The sequence below is a fragment of the Nansenia antarctica genome (assembly GCF_963989245.1).
Source record: "Nansenia antarctica genome assembly, chromosome: 10".
Lineage (NCBI taxonomy): Eukaryota > Metazoa > Chordata > Actinopteri > Argentiniformes > Microstomatidae > Nansenia > Nansenia antarctica.
The window spans coordinates 2,137,157-2,159,656 of record NC_137680.1 but is presented as its reverse complement, the minus strand read 5'-3'; the positions used below and the strand labels follow the sequence as shown (position 1 = coordinate 2,159,656).

Below are 22,500 nucleotides of genomic sequence, written 5' to 3'. Positions count from 1 at the left end.
TACGCCGTAGAATTTACGCAGAAGTATAAATTGGGCTTAACCATCACCATCATCATGACAGTGCCTCTGTTTTTCTGGGGGTTTTCCTGTTTTGCTGTTATGTACTCTAACCAAATACTCCTATATGTGACGTCAGCTGGTGAAACCGGGAACAAGTCGGCAACCAATCAAATTGTTTGACAGACTTTTATTCTGAACATTTTAAATAAACGTCAACGTTGTTAAAAATCATTGACAGACTTGCTAGTCAAGCCAAACTATTGCAATGCAATGGATTCAGTGAGTAATAAAGTGCACTTTACAGTATAGATTGCTGTAAATACTGCTACTTATCACTGCAATATAATTGCTATTTGTTGCACTTCTGGTTAGACGCACAATCATTTTGTTGCATTGTCTTGTACTATGTAAATGACAATAAAGTGAATCTAATCTAATCTACGGTAATCTAATCTAATCTAATCCCTACTACTAGTTAACTATAACACTACTTTACATTGTTAGCAGGCTCACAAAACAAGCTGTGTTAGTTGACTAGCGAGTGTGCTTTGTTGGCTCAAGTGAGATTTTATGTCACAAGATGATCTTACCAGATCCGACAAGGACATCTGGGTTGCCAAGGGTTACGGCAGAGGTGAAGTCATCGCCGCGGTATTCCATGTCACACTGCCAGTTCACAAACTTGTGCTGCTGGGTCTAGAACACACAAACAACGCATATACAATGACTTTTCAAAAACAGTTTTTTCCCCTCTGCTATAAGGACTCTCAACACCTGACTCACTGCACGTTAACCCTGCCAGACGTACTGCACTTTATAAATTGTAAATATTGACTATGTTCTTGTCTTGTGGTTATGTATGTACATGTCCATGTGATAGTTATGTGCAATGTGTGTATGTTTTTTGACACTGCTGTATTGAGCTGTACCGAAAACAAATTCCACCGACCTAGGTCGTGTGGTCATTAAACGATTCATTCATTCATTCATACTGTCATTGAATTGCATCGCGTTAAAAATAACATGGGAGCCTAACTGACTTTTCAAAACCTGTATCATGTCAATATTAAACCACTAGAGGTGATATGTGAGATCCTTGTTACCACCCCCCCCCCCCCCCCCCCCCCGCACTCTCTCGTCTACAGTCACCTACCTGGAGGGCTATTTTGGTGCGCACTGCACTGGTGAGCTGGTGGATAACCTGTGAGTTCAGACTGCCAGTTTCGTCCACGTCACCGACCATGACTGGGAAGGACTGGGAAGGTACAGCACATACAACATGACATTAGTCATCAACAGAATACTGGTGTTAGCGGGTCTGAGGGAAGCAGAGATAGTGACCTAGAGAGATAGTGGTGGCGCTAGTGGATAGTGAGTTGGACTTGTGATCGGAAGGTTGTGAGTTCAAATCCCACCTGAAACCACACCACTACTAGTGTGCCCTTGAGTAAGGCACTTAGCCCTCAGTTACTCCAGGGGGAATGTCCCTGTAATTCGTAATTGTAAATCGCTTTGGATTAAAAGCGTCTGCTAAATGGCAAAATTATACAAAAATTAAGCAGATGGGGGTATCTAATACAGTGATTGCCTTCCGATTAGCCATATACAGTACATTTCTTTCAGGTCAGCATCAAAGGGTTATGATGAGCTAGGGACAAGAAGCTATTGGTTGTGTTTGGTTGTGTTTGGTTGCTAATGGTTGTGTTCGCCCATGAGAATCACCTCAGCAGGGCCAGTCTGCTTGCTGCCCACATAGGTGGCCCCAAACCGGTACCCAGAATCCCCCAGGGTGCTCAGAGAGACCGTATGGTTAACCTGCAGCACAGAGACAACAAACATAGTATCAGGGTATATACAGGAATATTGAGGTTAATTTCAATACCTTTCGAATACTTTTTAAAGACCTTGTCAATACTTTTCCAGACCTCACCGCCAATTCGAGCTGTAACCGTTTACATCAGTGACACCTTTAACTTAACAGTTAGTTTGCAATAGACTAGACCACATCATACAGCAGAATTTCCGGTTCATCTTTGTTTTTTAATAAAACTAATACATTCATGAACTTTTACTAAAAGTTTTTAGGACTCAAACTCTTTGGACAGAGTCTAATTCCGAAAAAATACCTACAAAATTCAAGACCTCATGAAATCGTGAAAAGACATTTCAAGACACCGAGGATACCCTGTAGTATACAGGTACAATGGCATTAATGACTCATGTTGGGGGGCCATGTAATGTGCTGTAGGACAATCGCCACCTTTGATTGGCCTGCAGCCAGAAACTGACCTGGAAGTGGTTGCTCAGGCCCTTGTTGACCAATAGTCGCACTCCTTGCATCTGCATGGGGAACACCTCTGAAACAAAGTAAAACAAATGCAACACATTGTGCCTTTATAACCCAGTTTTTAACACTCAAGTGCTGAGCAGAAGAAATGAGACACTAGAATGTCAGCAATGCTTCTGAATCGCTCCCTTGAGCTATTCGATCAGTACACAGCATGACATCATCAGACCACCTGTACCTTTACATTTACGGTGGCACTCTTCATAGGTGCCAGGGTTGGGGAGGGGACTCTCGTCCTGGCTGGGGGTGGAGGACGGAGAGACTGGGGGCATGACGAACCCTGGAGGAGGGACTGATATCAAACCAGGGGCCCCCCCCTGGCCAGCACTGTCCAGGGGGACAGGAGGCGGATTTGGGGCACTGGCAGCCAACACATTGCCCATACTGCACCAGGATGTGAGAGACAGAGAAAGGGTGAACTACTTGAGTGAATGTGTAAGGATCTAAAACAATCTTTCATTATGCCTAAAGCTGCAGGACAGTTCAGTTCGCTGGCTTATGCAAAAAAGTACAGTATGTACTCTAGTAGTTATACATAGTTATATCGTGAGGTTAGAATGATAAGGTTCTATCTCCGTTTAGGTCAGTTCAGAGATATTGAGCTTCAAAGTTTTTACATTCCATTATGTTTTGTGAGATGGAATCTTTGTATTTTATTAATTACTAACAAGAAAAATGTCAACATTTTTAAAATAACACCACACAGGCATTAATAAACACCTAATGGATCAGATTATGTAAAAAAACTCAATTTTGACAAAAATGGAGATAGAACCTTATAATTCTAACGTCACGATATATAGATCTATAGACTACACTAGGTCAAAGGTGTCGTGGCCATGCAGAGACCATCTCGTTCACCACATACTTGGTATAGAGAGTAATTGGGTCGCTTGTTACATTGTTACAAGTCACATTGTAGATAGAGAACTAGCTTTAGCGACAGTAGCTTGCAGAACTTGTGCACTGTCTATGCATGCATTAGATACCAATAACACATCATCACCATTAGCTATAGATACACGACGAGTCGCTCTTTTAAAATAATGGATTTTATATATCTATTATTCTTGAAATGACATGCATTATTACTCACGTTGACTGTCCCTGTGTGCAGAGGTAATGTTACACCGGCAAAGTTCAAAGACAACCTCCAGTGCTAACGTTCTGACCCCGCCCCCTCTTCTATACTAAGCCGCGGATTGGCTACTGGAAACACTAACTTCTTTACGATTAGTCAAGACGTTCAACTAGGACACGCCCCCCAAAGGGCTTTCTGAATCGGTTCATTCAATTGAATGACATTCCAAGGGTACTCGTGTCTTTGGACACTTTTAAACCAAATACTTTGGGGGTTTTGTATGCATCCTGAGCTTCTCAACCAATAACCTCTCTTCAGTACAGCCATAATAAAATAAAATAAAAGTCTAAGCGTAGTCACTAAGTAATTGTAGCTAGCTAAACAGACTAGAATTTGTCCCAATTGTAAACATGCCACATGCATTAATTCACACAAGAAACAACACTGGAATGGAGAATCAGCTGGACTTTATTTTATTCCACGGAGGCGCTGGCATTGACAATTTGCAGAAGAAAAAAAACTTGGCATCCATCCTCCAATCAAACGTTACATCTTCCCTCTGCTGACACGAAGACCAATGCAATGGGAATATCACTTTACCGAGACTTCAGTTTGGGACATAATAAAATGGTCAGCAATGGTTCACACGGCAACATCAGTTACCATTTACAAGTTGTCAACCTTACTCAATAACAACATGTAGAGGTCTACTGACGTCTCCATACGCCAAGCCCTGGAGTACCCCTGGTGATGCTGTTCAACTGTTCCATATAAATTAACACAAACATCTCACAGCGATCAAATCAAAGTCCCATTTTCGCTGTTCCAAGTAATGCCTCAATAGAGGATAACTGATTATGGAATCAGTTTTAACCAAACACAAGCATCGACAGCGGTACTCCAGAAGTAAGAGTTGGAGAAACAATCAGTATTCTTAAATTTTAGGAGGTCATTCTAGGGTTTAGCTGCATTACAATAGTCCCTTTTCTGCTGGTGGTGGACACCATGCTAAGGCCAGCCATCTTCTGAATCCCTGACAAGGATGAGACAAATCTATTTATGTTTGGCGCTATGGACGATGAAGACTGCGAAAAGTGATTTGCCAGTGACCCCTGTATGTATTTGGCGACATCTTCGTGATTTAGGGTAGAATACTGTGCTTTGGCCAAGGAGATAACTGCTACAACCTACCCTCATTAAAAAATCTCCCCCCCCCCGTCACATGATATAACACAGCTATAGGAAAGAGGGGAAAAACAGCAACTCTTTCAAAGTACAATTGTTTTCAGAAAAATAGGATGAGATGCAAGAGATTCCCCCACCTACAGATCTCCATTAACGAAACAAACGATTTCCTGTCTTACAGAGAAACAGGTTCACCTCTCCTGCTTCCTGGTGGATGTCTGGAAGCGCATACTGTAAATACTGAGGGGGGGGGGGGGGGGGGCTTCTATACAAACTGAGTCAGATTCTTGGAAGACGCAACAAAACTAAAAGACTGGATTGAGGCGAGGGTGGCGAAATAACTAATTCATAGAAGCTCTTTTAGAAACAAGAGCCTTCGACCTAGTTCCTTGTTTCCCCCGGACTAGAGACAAGACAAGACCTTCTCAGATCTACAGTATGAGCCAGGAGTGGTGGAGGTTTGATTAAGGCACTTGAGTGAGTGAACGAGAGGAAGTGTGAGAGCGACAGCAAAGTCAGGATTGATAGAACAAGATGGCTGGTTTCAGCGTGGCGCCCCAATGGGGGTTTGTGGGTCTGCACATCAAAATGAAATGCATGCTCTGTTGATGAAGGCCCATTTTCCCCACATGTCAGACTAACTCCCTTGTCACGATAAATCTGTTACCTTGAGAGTTATGGAACTATCTGGTGCTATAGCGGGGGCTTCAGAGGCCATAAAATACAAACAAATAAACATTCCGTAAACTGATCGACACTCGTCATCATTGGATCTGTGTGCTTCTTCAATGACAAAATCAACCGGAAGTGTCGCTAACATATGACCCGTACAGTCACCTTTAGGTAGTCACATTTACATGGACACTTTGAAACATGACTATTAAAAAGTAGTTTCTACATCTTTCAACATTGGTCTAGGGGCCCTCCATATAGCACCATGATAGCTATCAGACAGCAGTCAAAGCAGAGGGTCATTTTGGTTTCTGGAGTTTTAATCCATATTCTCTTTTTAAACATGTTCAGCTTTGGTTTCAATAGGTTTCGTTGCATGCCACCTACTCAGATAAATCGACAGAAAGTTGAACCTGACAAGTGGGATGGTGGGCCTTTTTCAACAGAGCACAAATGGTACCATGTAATGATCCATTGCAGTGACACACTGGCAGTATGGCACAATGCCAGATAAGAGGTTGATTGACAGTTGGCGGTTTGGGTGCGAGACGTGTTGCCTAGGCAACACACCTGCTGTAAACTATGCCAAATCCAAGCAAACCGACCACTGCTGTAAACTAAAAACAGAAATAAAAAATAAAAATAAAAACTGCAAGTTGCATTCCGATGACACTTAGTTGGAGGACAAAAGAATATTAAATCTGAAAGTAGTCCGTGTCTGTGTGCAGCAGAGGATGGGTGTGTTGAATGCCAGATGCCTCGTTCTCCTGAAAAAGAAACAAGCTCAAGTTAGAAAAAAATGTAATCAAATGTGTACAGGGTATATACAGGAATCTTGAGGTTAATTTGAAAGTGACAGTTGGATCTAAGTGACAGTTGGATCTAAGTGACAGTTGACACTAGAACAGCCGTGTCTATGTTACCTACTCAGGGTATATACAGGAATCTTGAGGTTAATTTCAATACCTTTCTAAGACTTTTTAAAGACCTTGTCAATATTTTTCCAGACCTCACCGCCACTTGGAGCTGTAACCGTTGACATCAGTGACGCCTTTAACTTAACAGTTTTAGTTTGCAATAGACTAGACCACTATCATACAACAGAATTTCCGGTTCATCTTAGTTTTTTAATAAAACTAATAAATTCACTAACTTTTACTAAAAGTTTTTAGGACTCAAATACCTACAAAATTCAAAACCTCATAAAATTGTGATAAGACTGGGCACATACACTTTATCAGGCTGCCCTCGAAAAGGAGGTACAGGACCCCGGCCGCTAAGACAAACAGACTGAAGAACTGCTTCTACCACAGGGCCGTCAAGGCCCTGAACACAGCAAAGACCTAAGTTCTGGGCCCAGGACAGTCTGGACGGATTGTATGGCAGCTGCTGGACTGAAAAAATCAGGTGTAGTGCTGAGGCACAAACATGTACATTTCAAGCCTGCAAACTGTGACACTTTAAATAACGTGAAAAAATACTATTGTGCAATATGACAACCCTAGTTGACTATCTGTGCAGTATAGTACAGTGGATTGTGTACAATGTACACAAAGCCTTTATTTATTTATGTAAACCAGCTCCTTACCTTCTTGTGATTTTATTCTTTTTCTAAAAGTGTTTTTTTTTTCCCTTTCCTAACACCAGGGGAGCCACCCCTCCTAAATTTCGTTGTTTGGTACCTGTACTGTAGCAATGACAATAAAGTCCATTCATTCATTCATTCATAATACTTAAGGGTCTTGATTTTCCCAAAATTGATTCATCAACTTTTAATACGTTTCAAGACACCGCGGATACCCTGAAACAGTACATATGAAACTGAACGTGTAGCAAAAACACAACATACCACAGCTACAGTATCATTCATATCCACCAGTCACAGTCAGTCAATAACACTCAGCAACAGTGCCTTTCTCAGAGAAATGACCATTGGCTCAGTGTCTGTTTGGCTAGTCAGTATCTCAGCTGGTGTCGATTGCTGTTCTGTTGCATGAGAGACTTACCTTGAAGTCCTGCAAAACCTCAGCTAATCTACCTAATGAAAGTTGGATGCCTCCTATCAGCACAACAGCAGGCACTGGTCTTTATTCTCCCCGCTTTTTGAACACACTGTCTTGTGTTTGTGTGTGTATAATTAGAGTCACACAGTTTTAGTCTGTATGAGAGTCTGTGAGAGTCTCCACACCGTGTCCCCGACTGTCTAAAAATACATAGCTTCAGGAACACTGGTCTGAGAGAAGTGGACTCAAAAGAAACAAAATAATAAAAGAAATGGAAACCTCACCGTTTACGCTGCGCTGTGTTCCCCGTGCCTGCCTCCTATCTCTTCGTCCTCGTCTGGGTCAGCAGAGTGGAACTCGGCCACGTACAGGCTCTTGTCAATGCTGCCGGGGATGGGCTTGATGTCGGTCACCAGCTGGTCCTCGATGGACTTCAGGTTGAAGCGGTCCTCCGAGGTGATGAGGTTGATGGCCAGACCCAGATGACCAAACCGCCCTGAAAAGGAGGAAAAGAGATTGTCATTACATAAAACGAGGTTGACAATTTATTCTATTCAAATCATCCCTCACTCAAAATGGCAGATCCAATTGATATAACGGAGCTCTACTCCAAGAGAGACCTGGCCAAAGAGCTTGAGTAGTCTACTAAATTCTAGTCTTGAGAGAAGCCTACATTTACATTTTAGGCATTGAGCAGACACCTTTATCCAAAGCAACTTAGTCATAGCAGGAAAAAGTAATCAATGCTCAGGCCAGGGGCCATTGGCAGCCATAATGCAAGAAGGAGGAAGCTATTTCTTTTTATCCCCCCCCCCCCCCCCACCGAACATCTGATTTGACAGTGGCAATAACCGCATTAAACACATGGAATAACTCATTGTGCCGCTAGTGGGAGCATTCCCAGGGTAAACCTCACGCACCTGATCTTCCAATGCGGTGAAGGTACGTCTCTGCATTTTTGGGGAAGTCAAAGTTGATGACCACGTTCACCGCTTGAATGTCAATTCCCCTGGTGAACAGATCTGAGTAGGAAAGAAAGAAAGAAGAAATCAATGTCAATCAACCGATCAACCGCTACAACATCTAGAATATACAAGTGTTTTTTATTATGCCAAATGTAAAATTGTATGATGCACGATATATTTTAATGTTTGATATTTGTAATTTACGTATGTTTTATATGTTAAATGTAATGTATGTTTTAAATGTGGACCCCCACTAAAAGTAGCTCATGCCTATGGGTATAGCTAATGGGGATCCTTCCAATAAATAAATACACCCATGACTCAAAACAGCTCACTCACCCGTGCAGACCAGGTTCCTGCACAGTCCGTTCCTGAAGTCGTGGAACACGCGGTTCCTGTACTCCTGCATCATCTTGGCATGGATGTAGAAGCAGGAGTATCCCAGCTGGGTGATCTTCTTGGCCAGGAGCTCCACTCTCTGGGTAGAGTTACAGAAGATGATCGACTGGTTGATCTGGAGCTATTGGGAGAACAAACAGAAGGACTTTTGAGACAAAATATTCATCATTAACTTGATGAAATCTCAAAATTGTTGGGAATTGTCTGATACTGAACGAGGTTAACCATTGCTTTAGACTGGATTTACCTGACCAAGTAAGTACCAAACTCAGGTCATTGGGGGCAACCCAAAAAACACATTAACCCAGCGGTTCTCAAACTTTGTGGTCGGGATTATGAGCCAATTCATCGTGTACCGGTGATATTTCTCAGAGACCACCTCTCATGGACTTTCAGGAGTCTGCAGACCCCACTTTCAGAACCTCGGCATTAGCCCATCAAACTAAAGCCTCCGCATGAGCCCCTGAGAACCAACCAATGTCTGCAGGTCTACGGTAAACCTATTCATCACCCGTGTGTGTAGACCAGTCTAAAGCACAACTAGCCATGCCGCCACACTCACTCTGGAGAAGAGGGTGTTGAGACAGTGGACTTTCTGCCTCTCTGTGACGTAGGCGTAGTACTGGGTGATGCCCTTCAGAGTCAGCTCGTCCATCAGGTTGATCTCGTAGGGCTTCTGAAGGTGCTTGGCCTGGAGGGAGAGAGAGAGGGGAAGCACAGGGGTGGGAAACAGATGTCAGTCACAACAGACCAATTAGTCGATAATAATCGCTTCCAAAGTGTCATCAGAATATTTGTTCGAAGCGCCTCTCTCATGGAGGTCTTCTTCTTCAGCAGACCCATGTAATGATCCGTTGCTGGCGCTCCAATGCTTTAAAAACGTTTTTGTTTTTTTTAAGTAATTTTTTCTGAGTGGGGCAGTTTTTTCCCCATTTTATTGACAGATATATAGTAGAGATTTAGACAGGAAGGATGGGTGAGAGAGAGAGGAGGGATGACATGCAGGATACGTCCCCGGCCGGAATCGAACCGGGGACCCTGCGGTTACATGGTCAACGCTTAACCCGCTACGCCACCTAAGCGCGCCTACAAATGCTTTTTAAGACCACTGGCTCAAGCTTGTTTGCTACCTGGGTGTTCTCACCGGGGGCTGCAAAGCCAGTGTTTATTGGCTCCAGACCCGTTTCCATACTATTGTTGGGGGCAACGAGAGGGGAACTGATAAGCTAATTATCATACTGCTTGTGTTGCAGACCGGACATTTTCCCCCCCAAACACATTTAAACATGATACAGAGAAGTTATCACAACTTCCTAATCTAATACATTTGTAAGACCTACCAACTCATATTTAAGGAAAGGGGAAAAGGAAGGAAAGAGATTCAAAGTTTGTCACTGCACAGAGAACAATGAAATAAATCTATGCTCTAGAGGGGGCATCTAGGCAAGGGGTCACAGCCATTATAGGCAACCCCGGAGCAATTAGAGGTGTAGTGCCTTGCTCAGAGACACTTCGGCACGATTCTGTGTTTTCCGTTTATCCCATATCGTCAGCGTCTTTGAGCCTCGGAAAAAAAAGAGCTATATAAATGTAATGAATTATTAATTAATCATGGCACATCCTCTCACCATGAACTTCTGCACGCTGCAGGGGAAGGTGGCAGAGTAGAGCAGGATCTGCCTGCCCTTGGCCAGGAAGCTGATGATGTCCTCAATCAGGACCACAAAGTCCTGGGACAGCAGCTTGTCCGCCTGGGGGGAGAGAGTGGGAATCAGGATAAAAATTTCTTAAGCCCAATGCACACAGCGTGCGATTTTGTCGCACCGGCGAATTCCTTTTGCATCTCAATGACACAATGCACACGGAGTGCGATGCGATATTGTCGCACGACAACATTCGATTCGCCATTCACATTCATTGGTGTGAATTGAGAATCGAATGTTGTCGTACGACAAAATCGCACGCTGTGTGCATTGACCTTTAGACTCAATTTGATTGGGAGCCTGTAAACACATTGGGTTGATATTCTAAGCAGCACAACACCATGTTTAATCCAAGAGCAGGTGGCAAAATGAGCTTCTGCGTTAGTAGTACATCCATTCACACTAAAAAAGCTACTTCGATTGGCCCCATGATTGATAATGAGAAGGATGGTATAAAATGACAAGCCTCACCTCATCCATCACCATCATCTGGACTCTATCCACTTTGGCCACGCCCTTCTTTATCAGGTCCAGGATCCTGCCTGGTGTAGCGATCACCACATGTACTGAGAGAGGGAGGGGGGAGCAAACAGGAAGTACATAAAGCCATACCATAAGGAGTTGTGCACAACTCGGGGAGACAAGACTACTGATCATCAACAACCACACTGCGTAGTTCAGGCAAAGTTCAATGACAGACTTGAGGCAAAGCAATTGGTATCCTTATAGCCATATTCAGTCAGGACACTTACAGTGGGGTGCAAAAATGAGGGCACCCCTAGTTTAAACATGGGTCGCAATTAATCTCCAAGTGATTGAAAGCAAACCTGAACACTAAGGGCCGGTTTCACAGACAAGGCTTAAGCCTAATCCTAGACGAAAAAGCATCTTCAATGGAGATTTTACATTGAAAGTGTGATTTAGTCCAGGACTAGGCTTAAGCCTTGTCTCTGAAACCGGCCCTAAATGGTACAAAGTTAAACATGACACCTTTCTGCAAATTTTTACGCAAACTACCCAATTCCACTGTCAGAAACATCAGAAAATTGAAAATAAATGGAATTGAAGTCAAGACTTGGAAGACCAAGAACATTTTCAGATAGAATGGCCCGACATCTGGTGAGAAATGTTCAAAAGAACCCACACATCACTGCAAAAGAGCTGCAAAAAAGAGTAGCAGACACCAGTCTAGTTGTTCACAGGACAATAATACAGCATACCTTAAACAACAAAGACCGACATGGCACAGTTGCCAGAAAAAAGCCTTTCCTACAACCTCAACACAAAATGAAGCGTCTGAAGTATGCAAAAGAAAACCTTGAGAAACCTGAAGCCTATTGGAACAAAGTGCTTCGGACTGACAAAACCAAAATTGAACTTTTTGGCTACAACCATAGAAGGTATGTTTGGAGAAAAAAGGGTGAAGCATTTGAAAAGAACGCTACCGTGCCAAATGTAAGCATGGAGGTGGGCCCATTATGCTTCGGGGTTGCGTAGCAGCTGGGGGCACAGGCAATATTGTGCAGGTGGAAGGAAGGATGGATTCCACCAAATATCAAGACATTCTAGAGGCTAATGTTCGAAGGTCAGTCCAGAAATGTAAGTTGGAGAGGTTGGGTATTCTAGCAAGACAATGACCCGAAGCATACCTCAAAATCAACCATGAAGTACCTCCAGGAAAGACAGATGATGATGGTTTTGGAATGGCTATCAGTCCCCAGACTTGAATATTATTAAAATCTGTGGAGAGATCTCAAACATGCCGTGCATGAAGGAAGGCCGAAGAATATTTCTGAGCTCGAGGTGTCCTGCCAGGAAGAATGGGGGAAAATTCCCCAAACAAGAATTGAAAGACTCTGGCTCTAGCTGGCTACAGGAAGCGTTTGCAAGCTTCTATAGTTGCGAGGGAGTTACAAAGTACCAGCAGGCAGCCTTCCCAAACTTTTGCACAAGGCCTTTTTCGTTGTTTTATCATTTTTAAAATGTAAAAAGTAAAAAATATATATATATATTGTAACTTGCTTTAAAATGTGATGAAATGTGTCATGTTTAACTTTGTACCATTTAGAGGTTAGGTTTGCTTCTTTTCACTTACATATTAATTGTAAAAGGCATTTTGACTAGGGGTGCCCACATTTTTGCACCCCACTGTATTTAATCAAAATGCATTTGAACTTGGGAGTAATCATATGGCCCCGCTCTGTATAGCATGATGTACGTATAGCTGACATGACGCATCACCCTCCCCCATAGGTAGGTCAGAGCAACTGAGCGGGTGGGGGCGTTGGAACGACAAACAAATGTTTCATAGCTATTCGGTTGTTAAGCCGTGACGTGTTTCCGGGTCCAAAGTTGGCTGAGGCGCTGTCTTCAAAATGCCTCAGTAATAATAATTCATTATATTTATATAGCGCTTTTCCGAGGCTCAAAGACGCTGACAAATATGGGAAAATTTGAAAGTGCTGTGTCCCTTGTATGAATAGATCCGAGTCTAAAAAACGACACTGGTACTCTGGTGGAGGGAATTTCTGGTTTGACCCGGAAATTGCTAAACGTCACGTTTGACGTCAGACTTAACAACCAAATTGGTGTCACACTGTTTAACCATGGTGGAGTGGTGCAAAATGGGGCTGCTTTAAGCTTCATCCCTGAACATGGCATGTCATGTCATGGCTGTTTTCATACATGTGAATCAGTGTGCAACACAACAATACAAATCCGTTTGTACCTGTCTCGTCCAGACGCATGATGTCATCCCTCAAGTTGGTGCCGCCCGTGGTGGCCATGACCTTGACCCCTCCCAGGTGCTTGGCAACCTGGATGCTGATCTGGCTCACCTGCAAGGCCAACTCTCTCGTGGGCACCATAACGATGGCTGGGGATGGAGGGGAGAACGGCAACCACATTAAAGCTCTGATGGAAATCAATGATCTACACTCAGTAGAGATGAATCTTGAAAGTGCTGGGGAGCTCCGTTTCAGTTATAGTGGATGAGCTCAGGCACATCATTCAATTTCATCCAACTTGCTAAACAGAATGTGGACCATCAGCATGCTGTTCCCTTGTGCCAGACGCATTTCAGCACAGAGTGTGTGTGGGTGTATGAATCTGCGCCATATGTCAGAGATTATGTGTCCTACCAATGCGTATTGGCTGTGCACCACAATTGTGTGTTTGCAATTTACAGGGGTGTTTTCACAAATAAGCTCACAACAAAAGTGACCAAATATAAAATAAACAGTCATTACTAGAAAAAAAACTGCAAAAGTGCAAAAAGGGGTTCATAAAAAAGGAAAAAGGTTAATCCTTTCTTGGACAAACATTTTGTGAATGCGCTACTACAGAACACAAGCCAGATGACATGGAACTGTGGCTAACTGTGTTGGATATCAGCTGCTCGGGTGAGACTCACCTTGAATGTAGTCCTTCTTCAGGTCTATCCTCTCCAGGAGAGGGATGAGGTAGGCGCCACTCTTCCCTGTGCCGTTCTTGGCCCGGGCCAGAATGTCTCTACCTGACAGAGCGATGGGGATGCTCTCCTCCTAAAGGACAGAGGGGTGGAGGGTAACACGAGAGTTAAGTTATGGTAGCTTGCCGCCATTGGTGTGTGAGTGTGTGTGTGAATGGGTGAATGAGAGGCCATTGTAAAGCACTTTAGATAAAGGCGCTATATAAGTGCAGTCCATTTACCAAAATCACATTGTAGGGCTTTGATGGAGCCGCCACTTTCAAATGACAACTTTATACCCTCTCGTCACAACCTACTTACCCTGTCCCCTACCACCCTCTCCTTCTGTCTTATCCTCCCTACCCTCTGTTGAATCCTTCTCCCTTCAATCCACTGACTCAGCATCCTCCACCCTCCTGTCCGCTCTCACCTCATCCTTTGACGCCCTCTGTCCACTAACCTTGAAGCCAGCACGATCCTCTCCACGTGCTCCCTGGCTCTCTGAAACACTACAAGCTTGTAGAATAGAGCTCAGGGCAGCTGAGAGGAAATGGAGAAAAAAACTGCCTCTCTGATGACCTAAACCTCTATCACTCTCCTCTCCAACTACACCTCCTCCGCATCAGCTGCTAAAGATGTTCCAAGATGGCCGTGCGCTTAGTCGCCGCAGCTCGGGGGGCAACCACACTGGTGTTTCATTGTGTTTTTAAGAACATTTGTATGTTCACTTTTTTTTTAGTACTTATAGGGAACAGTTATGTATATAGTACCTACAGCAGGCTCGACTTATTAGAAGTCGGCACGCAAAACGACAAGATAGTAACGGCGGATTTCCTGGAGAAATACAGCATTGACAAGGACATCGCCAGGCTAGCGGGAGAGCACTGGTTCACAGTCCCCTCCCTGAGGCGGAAACGCCGGCGGCGAGATCGTAAGAAAAGGCGAGGCCGCCGGGGAGGCCTGCTAGCAAGGCTGAGGAGAAGCCCAAACAAACCAGCTTTCCAAGATCTCCAGGGACCCGACCCACCCTGGGCACGTACACTTTGTCAAGCTGCCCTCGAACAGGAGGTACAGAACCCCGGCCGCTAAGACAAACAGACTGAAGGACTGCTTCTACCACAGGGCCGTCAAGGCCCTGAACACAGAAAAGGTCTAAGTTCTGGGCCCAGGACAGTCCGGACGGATTGTATGGCAGCTAGTGCTGAGGCACAAACATGTACATTTTCAAGCCTGCAAACTGTGACACTTTAAAATAATGTGAAAAAATACCTTTGTGCAATATGACAACCCTAGTTGACTATCTGTGCAGTATAGTACAGTGGATTGTGTACATAGCCTTTATTGATGTAAACCAGCTCCTTACCTTCTTGTGATTCTATGCTTTTATGCTTTTTCTAAAAAAAAAAAAAAAATCCCTTTCCTAACACCAGGGGAGCCACCCCTCCTAAATTTCGTTGTTTGGTACCTGTACTGTAGCAATGACAAATAAAGTCCATTCCATTCCATAAAGCATCCTACTATCATTCCAAAATACATTCTTCTGCCTCTAATGCTAGAAAACTGTTCTCTACTACCAATGCTACACCCTTTCCAGACACTCTGCCCGACAGTTGCTCTCTGGCTTATCTTTCCCCCCCTCTCCCCTGTTGAGATTCTCATACTGATCACATCCAAACAGGCAACCACATGCCCTCTCGATCACATCCCCTCTTCTCCAATCCATTTCCTCCAACATCCTTCCTTACCACCGTAATCAACTCCTCCTTATCCACAGGATCTGTCCTGGTTGCCTTCAAGATAGCCAGAGTCATGCCTCTCCTCAAGAAACCTACCCTTGACCCGACCTCTGTCCAACCCTTGAACGTTCTGCTATCTAAACAACTGACTAACTATCTCCGGAAGATGGAACATCTGGACCCCCACCAATTCGGCTTCACGGCTGGACAGTCCACTGAGACTGGTCCACTGAGACTAGTCTCTTGCTGTCACGGAGGCCCTCCACTGCTCAAGCTTCCTCCCTCTCCTCTCATCCTCCTGGACCTGTCCGCTGCCTTCGACACAGTCAAGCACCAGATCCTCCTCTCCATCCTCTCAGAACTGGGCATCTCTGGCACCGCACACTCTTGGTTTGCTTCCTACCTGGCGGGTCGCTCCTACCAGGTGACTTGGACAGAATCGTTGTCTTCTCCACGAACCTAGGGCCTCTACTGTTCTCCCTCTATACCAAGTCTCTTGGCTCGGTAATCTCCTCACATGGGTTCGCTTACCACAGCTATGCAGACGACACTCAACTCTTCCTGTCCTTCCCCCCCCCCTCTGACCTACATGTGGCAACGTGTTTCTGCATGTCTCTCTGACATCTCTACATGGATGTCAGCCGACCATCTCAAACTCAACAAGTCTGAGCTACTCTTCATCCCTGGGAAAGCCTGCCCTCTCAAACTTCTCCATCACAGTGGAGAACTCTACTGTAACCCACTCCCAGACAGCCAAAAACCTTGGAGTGACTTGACTACTGGAACGCACTCCTGACCGGGCTCCCCGCCTCCGCCATCAGACCACTGCAGCTCATCCAGAATGCTGCCTCTACGCCAACACGGCAGTGACGCGGCCCGGTCACGTCTCTTCACTATACTGGCTCCCCGCTGGTGGAATGAGCTTCCCACGGCTGTGAGTCACTCCCCATCTGCCGCCGGAGACTGAAGACCCATCTCTTCAGGTTACACCTTAGCTGCTCCTCTTGACATCTACTACCCCCCCAGCACTGTGCCTCCTGAGACACCTGCTTCCCCCTATACTGTGTCTCCAAAGAGTTCTACTCCCCCCCCCCGTGATCAGACTTAGCTGGGGTGCTGCAGCTGAAGAGTATCAAATAGAGTACGAAAAAGCAGCATCTGCAATCTCAAATCTGTGTCAAATCAATAAACTATGTTTATCACGAGCTTTCGGTCTCCAGGCTCTCAGATCATGTAAACAAAAGCTGTATGACGCAGTTTGACTAAGACTGAAGAGACGCGCAATGCATTATGGGGATTGAGTAGTTCAATAGTGTCATGGCATACTCAAAGACTCAGGAAAATCTAGTATCCGTATTAGATTTCTCACATACTATACAGCGTGAACGCACTGCATACGAAAATCTATGTCATACCTAGTATGAATAGTATGCTAGTATGCCATTCCGAACACAGCAAACAAAGACTTCTGTTTTCGTGACGTCAAAATAAAAGCGCAAGCTAAGCGATCAGCAATCTGGAAACTGATGGGATCACAGTATTATGTGACACCCCTTTCACCAGAAGCTAAGAAGCTGGCAGACAATTTAATGTTCGGCCCTTTATCCAGAAAAATGTAAATACATTTCAGCGCTGTTGAAAATCAACGACACACCCGCCAGTCAACTAACACAAGCCTGCTGACAATTTTAAGTAGTGTTATAGTTAACTAGCTAGCAGTGGGGTTTACTCACCAAATCTATTTCATTGCAATATTTTGGCTTGTCTAGCGAGTCTGTGTTGTGGTCCCCTCACCAAAATGCATCTCCGTCAGTTTAAAAAAAATAAAAGTCTGAACATTTTGATTGGTGACATTCGTTATCGTCATGCAGTCAGTATGGTTGAATATTAATTAGGGGCGTTTCACTGGCCATTTATAGGGAACCTTTAAAAAATTTGTATTTGCCATGCATCAACTGTTGGAAATTGGTATTTTTTGCTCTAGGCGCAGGGTCAGCCATAGTCGGCACCCCTGGAGCAATTAGGGGTTAAGTGCCTTGCTCAAGACCAACCACACGCAGCTCTCTCCAAAGGCAGGGATTGAACCAGCAACCTTCCGATTGCTAGCCGGCCTAGGCTACCGCCGATTGCTAACTGCCACCAGCCCCCCCACAAGTATGGGCATTAAATGGGTGGGACAAGACGCTCGCTCACATCTGCAAAATGTTGTGTTGATTGTGATTTATAAAGGGAAACCAGCATGGGAAGTGCAGATGCATTGTGTTATAAATCTGAATATTTTTGTGTATAAGCACTTTCTGTGATTCGTCCATACACATCCTTCAATCTTCTGCAGTTTTATAAAGAGGCCCCAGGTAAGTCACAGGTAAGTCACAGCCCGGGTGCAACACATCTATCTGCAGGTCAGCAGAGAGCAGTACCTGGATAGGAGAGGGCTTCTCCCAGCCCATCTCAAAGATCCCCATCAACAGCTCACGCTTCAGACAGTAGTCCTCAAACTCGTTCCCCTTGGTCGATGTCACATCCTGGAGAAAAGGAGTAAATGGTTGATCCTCACATCAAGGTGTCAAATGACATTTCTAATGCACTGTCAATAACTCGAACCACAGGGTTTCATCAAGGGGGTGACAGTCAATTGCCATGAACTCTGACATTTAAAAACTTTTGTCAGAAGAATTCCAATTAATTATTACATCAACTAACTACAGGTTAGCTGTCTCATGCCATCAACCATCCATGCATAAATGAAACAGGCACTCTTGACTTACTGAGGTTCTGACTCTGCAGTCTTTTGGGGGGAGCTGCAGGCATTTCTTCCAGTCATCCCCAAACCTGGTCATAGGGGTTAAAGATTAAAAGACAACCCTATATTCTCGCAGTAACATACAACAATTTCAACTGAAGAATAATGATCTCACCTGATGCCCCCGCTGCCCTGGGGGATGCTACCTCCTTTCTGTGGGGCTCCAGGTTGCAGGGCAGCTGCCAGGGGTCCTGACTGAAGGCCAGCTGGCTTGGGCGGTCCTCTGAGCTGCCCGTTTGGCTTGTTCAGTCCCATGAGGGACGCTGGGTTCTCTGTTCTTGCTGTAGCCATGGCTGTGGTGGGAGCTCTTGCTTGACAGTTTTCCAATGCCTTGGAGGAGTCACTCAGTGTAAAGCTCAACTCTTGTTGTTTTTTGTTCAATATATTTCCTTAATTGTGTCTTATCCTCTCGGTTCCAATGCCCTCGTGTAAAATAGTTCTAAAAATGGAATAACTAAAAACTCAAGTCTCTAGCTTTTCTAATTTAAAGAATGTATGTATACACAATTGTACGTACAGGCCTCTTGAAAAGAAGAGGCTGACGTATGAAACGGTCTATTTACAGGACAACTCTCCCAAAATAGGGAGAAATAAGCATTTATATGAATAAATAGATCATATATCCGCTCAAAATATAAACTTTTGTGAATTAGGCTTTTTTTGTTTCTGAATTCTACTTGTTCAACCTTCTAAAGTAGCCCAAATTATCCTGGAGTAGTCTTATTTTTGCTGAAATAACTTTACAGCTTTTTTTCTAATTTCTTGTGTTTCTTTTAGCTGTGTTGTTCAAAGATCTGGTTAGCTTTTTTTCCTGTACTTAAGTGTTCATTGGGTTCTTAGCTTTTTCTCCTGGACTTAAGTGTTCGTAGGGTTCGTAGCTTTGGGAGTCCAAGTGCTCTTAGTCTGTTACATTCAAAAAGGCCTGTGACGAATAATGGTCCTCTGAACAGATTCACATGAGCTATTCCTATGATTCTTATGTGCCGAGTCCTTCAACATGCGTTGTGATGATGCTCAAAATTGTCTCTTGGCCCAAAAAGAACAGGAAAATAGCGCCAATGCAACTTCTGCTGTCCACTTGAACAGTCCAGCTTTTCAATGTGTGAGTTTTGTATTGTCCTCAGCTCCTCGCTCTTCTGTTTATGTGGTACATGAGGAGCTGGCAGTTTGAAAACTCCTCTGTGAAATTCACCTTCAACTTAAATCCGGGACACCTGGAAGCACCACAGCATCAATTAGCACAGGAAACACTTTAACCTTTACAAAAACAACAACATAAGACCTCATGAATCAATGGTCTAGCCAACTCGAGACCGTCAACGAGAGCTGCTTCCATATGGACTCTGTGTTGGCCACCGGTTGCTTATTGCGCCAACGAAATCAAACTCGATCGAATTGGATTTGTAAATTTTGTATACGAATAATCGTATGCAAACAGTGAACAGATAGCTAAAAAAAAACACCAGAACGTACTTCAACAATCGGTCTGTGTCGAGTGTAAAGCAGGACAACTTTTCGCGAAAGCGTTTAAACTAACAAAACACACATTGCAAGCTAGCTAGCAGAGTATGTTAGCCTGTAGCCAAACTAAACGTTGTTCAACAGTAAATGGTTTAACTTTATTTACCACGGCTCTTTTCAGTCCATCACTGCCATGACATAATAACACAATTGATTAACGCACGCAAGTAGCTAGTAGTCATTTAGAAACGTTGATAAGTTGTCTAGCTGAACGTAACTAACTAACAAAGCTAACGTTAGCTAGCTAATGTAGCTAAAACAAGGGCCCGAATAACCCCTGAAACTAAAAACGGTGTTTTTATTGCTTAATAGTGTGCCAGAATTAGAATCAGATGTTCGGAACGCGACTTTCAGAAATTCTAAATTCTAAACATTCTAAATTCTAATATCGAACGCGAAACGTTCCATTTGTATGTTCATTCGAATGGGTTTAATTCTAGAGTGTTCAACGGAACTGGAACTTTCTAATTCATTCAGGGTTTAGACTGAACTTAAGCCAACTGGCATGAGGAGGATGGCTGGGTAGCTAACAGGACCAGCTAAGCTAGCAGCTAGCCAAATAAGTAACGTTGATACCTAATTCGCACGCAGGCAGGTGGCTTACTGGCGGAAAACATATGTGAATTAGCTAGTTCAGTTTCTAGTTAGCTGACTAGATAAGACACTCGACAGATACGATGAGTTGCTACTTAGTTAACTTCAAATGAACCAGCTGGAACACGAAATTCAGATTTATTTCAGCTAGGCTAAGCTAGTAGCAATAGCTAGCTCGAGCTACTAGTGTTTGCTTAGCCAGAATGACTGTTTGGTTGGGGCCTCTTTCACTCAACTCAGCCCGAGTTAACATGGTTTACCTTTAACAGTCATCGAAAGTCTTCGCTAGTTTTACTTCTTATCAGTTCGGTATTCAAAGAAAGCTTAAAGTCTTTAAAGTTCTTACAATATGTCGTTTTTCGTGACATCCAGCGACTTGTCATTCTTTTGTCTCTCTTGTCTTCTTTCAGAACATTGACAATTCAACATGGCCGCGCGCTCCGCTTTTAGGCTGCTGGTCTCTTTCGCTGCTTCCTATTGGCTCTCCCGTTGGCTGCGCGAGCACACAGACGTCCAATCACAGGCTCCCGTTCACATTTGATTAACGGTGGGAAATGAAAAAGTATAGAATTTCTTTTCGTCTAGAAAAATATTTATTTATTTCAGTAATAATAAACATCTACATTTATATATTCATTAAAGTGAAGTACTTTTAGAGAAACAAAGAAGCCTTTTGTTTTGGCCTTATACGTGAAAATAACTTGTCATGGTCAACATCTAACACAACTCAAAAGAGTGTCCATGAAATTATAAACACACACCGTAGACTTATTTCACACACACACACACACACACACACACACACACACACACACACACACACACACACACACACACCTGGCTCACACTATACATGATTGGACTTTTACAATACACACACACACACACACACACACACACACACACACACACACACACACACACACACACACACACACACACACACCATAAGGAGGTCAGGTTCCCTATAGACTGCAATAAGATTAGATTAGATCAGATATATCATATACTGTATATAAAATAGTCACTTCAATAATATAATATAATAATAGTCAATAACAGTCACTTCCAGTGTGAATGGGAATTTTTTAAGAAATGGTTTCACACGACGGCCAGTCATTTGAAGTTTGCTGCATAAAGCAAGTACAGCTTCGTGAGACATGTGAGCAGCCTTCAGCAAACCAGTTTGGAGACCTCTGGCATAATGTCAGGCCCTACTGGTCCTACCCTGGTTACCCCTGGTTACCCCTGAATCCCTGATACATTCACATCAGCACTAGATCTGTGTAGTAGCGGTGCTGGAGTCAATATCTTTTTTACTATGCACAATTTGGCAGTAGTAAACAAACAATTGTGCCTTTTTTACTTCATACATACTCAGTTCTTCTCTGAGTTAGGCTCAACCAGCCATCAACTCAAACTGGCAAAAGCAGCCCGCCCGACCCATAATTACTGATAAGAAGACGTTCATTCTGGAACATCTCTCTGTCAACTGTCACCACCTTTGTCCCCGCTGCTGCTAACACTCATGGTGGAGACATCTGATTGGTTGCTGCAGCGGCTAGAGGGCCGTGATTCGCCAAAGTTCATTTGAGAGGTGGGAATGAGACCAGCTGCTGGCTGAGAAGAGAAGTTTGTAGGCAGTAGGATGAAAGGGGATTCTGGGTAGAGAAGTCTCTGAGCTCCAGCAGGGGAGTAAAAGCCGCCTGGCATGAGAGTGTCAGCAGCCATGGGGGAGTGGTGCATCGCTTGAGGGTAGAAAGGAAGCGATACGGCCCCTCTCTGGATGAGTCTAATGTCAGCCGCTGTCATGTTGTTGGAGCCCAGCACCATTGGCAGCGGCGGCTCTCTCTCCTGGGTCTCTATTGGGGACTGGTGGCCCGACATACTACCCGTCGATTGGCTGTGAGGCGAGGGAGTGGGAGGAGCCCTGGGGGAACTGTGGTGAGGGGGCAGTGGTGTGGTTGACGGTGACCGCCCAAGGCTGTGGTTAGAAGATGGGGAGCCTAACAGGGGGAAGCAGAGGTGTGTTCAGAGATGAGT

At 44.2% G+C, this 22,500-nt stretch overlaps 2 protein-coding genes across 2 annotated transcripts in view; both read right to left on the bottom strand.

Annotated features, from left to right (window-relative positions):
- Positions 1–3,451, bottom strand: part of LOC308166499 (mitochondrial import receptor subunit TOM40 homolog) — an 8,434-nt gene extending 4,983 nt beyond the window's left edge. The window contains exons 1-6 of the mRNA XM_080540821.1: positions 3,444–3,451; positions 2,526–2,731; positions 2,290–2,357; positions 1,723–1,815; positions 1,154–1,255; positions 591–696 (exon numbers count right to left, since the gene is read on the bottom strand). Of these exons, the coding sequence (XP_080396947.1) occupies positions 591–696; positions 1,154–1,255; positions 1,723–1,815; positions 2,290–2,357; positions 2,526–2,730 (574 nt within the window). The 5' untranslated portion in view covers position 2,731; positions 3,444–3,451. The remainder of the gene's footprint in view (positions 1–590; positions 697–1,153; positions 1,256–1,722; positions 1,816–2,289; positions 2,358–2,525; positions 2,732–3,443) is intronic.
- A 443-nt stretch (positions 3,452–3,894) lies between these two features.
- ddx61 (DEAD (Asp-Glu-Ala-Asp) box helicase 61) lies at positions 3,895–20,865 on the bottom strand. Its single transcript, XM_080540818.1, has 13 exons — positions 20,804–20,865; positions 18,458–19,556; positions 18,308–18,371; positions 17,960–18,064; positions 13,768–13,897; positions 13,084–13,230; positions 10,827–10,921; positions 10,281–10,403; positions 9,215–9,343; positions 8,593–8,773; positions 8,209–8,310; positions 7,573–7,784; positions 3,895–6,052 (listed from the first exon to the last, which is right to left on the bottom strand). Exons 2-12 carry the CDS (start codon positions 18,631–18,633, stop codon positions 7,576–7,578), a joined length of 1,461 nt encoding a protein of 486 aa, XP_080396944.1. The 5' UTR covers positions 18,634–19,556; positions 20,804–20,865; the 3' UTR covers positions 3,895–6,052; positions 7,573–7,575.
- Positions 20,866–22,500: the final 1,635 nt, after the last annotated feature.

Excerpts from the sequence above, each read along its gene's own strand:
- ddx61 (XM_080540818.1), bottom strand. The coding sequence starts at position 18,633 with ATGGCTACAGCAAGAACAGAGAACCCAGCGTCCCTCATGGGACTGAAC. Across the intron at positions 10,922-13,083 it reads CATGCGTCTGGACGAGACAG|TACATGTGGTGATCGCTACA; the intron begins GTACAAACGGAT and ends TCCCTCTCTCAG. Across the intron at positions 10,404-10,826 it reads AGATGATGGTGATGGATGAG|GCGGACAAGCTGCTGTCCCA; the intron begins GTGAGGCTTGTC and ends CTCTCCCCCCAG.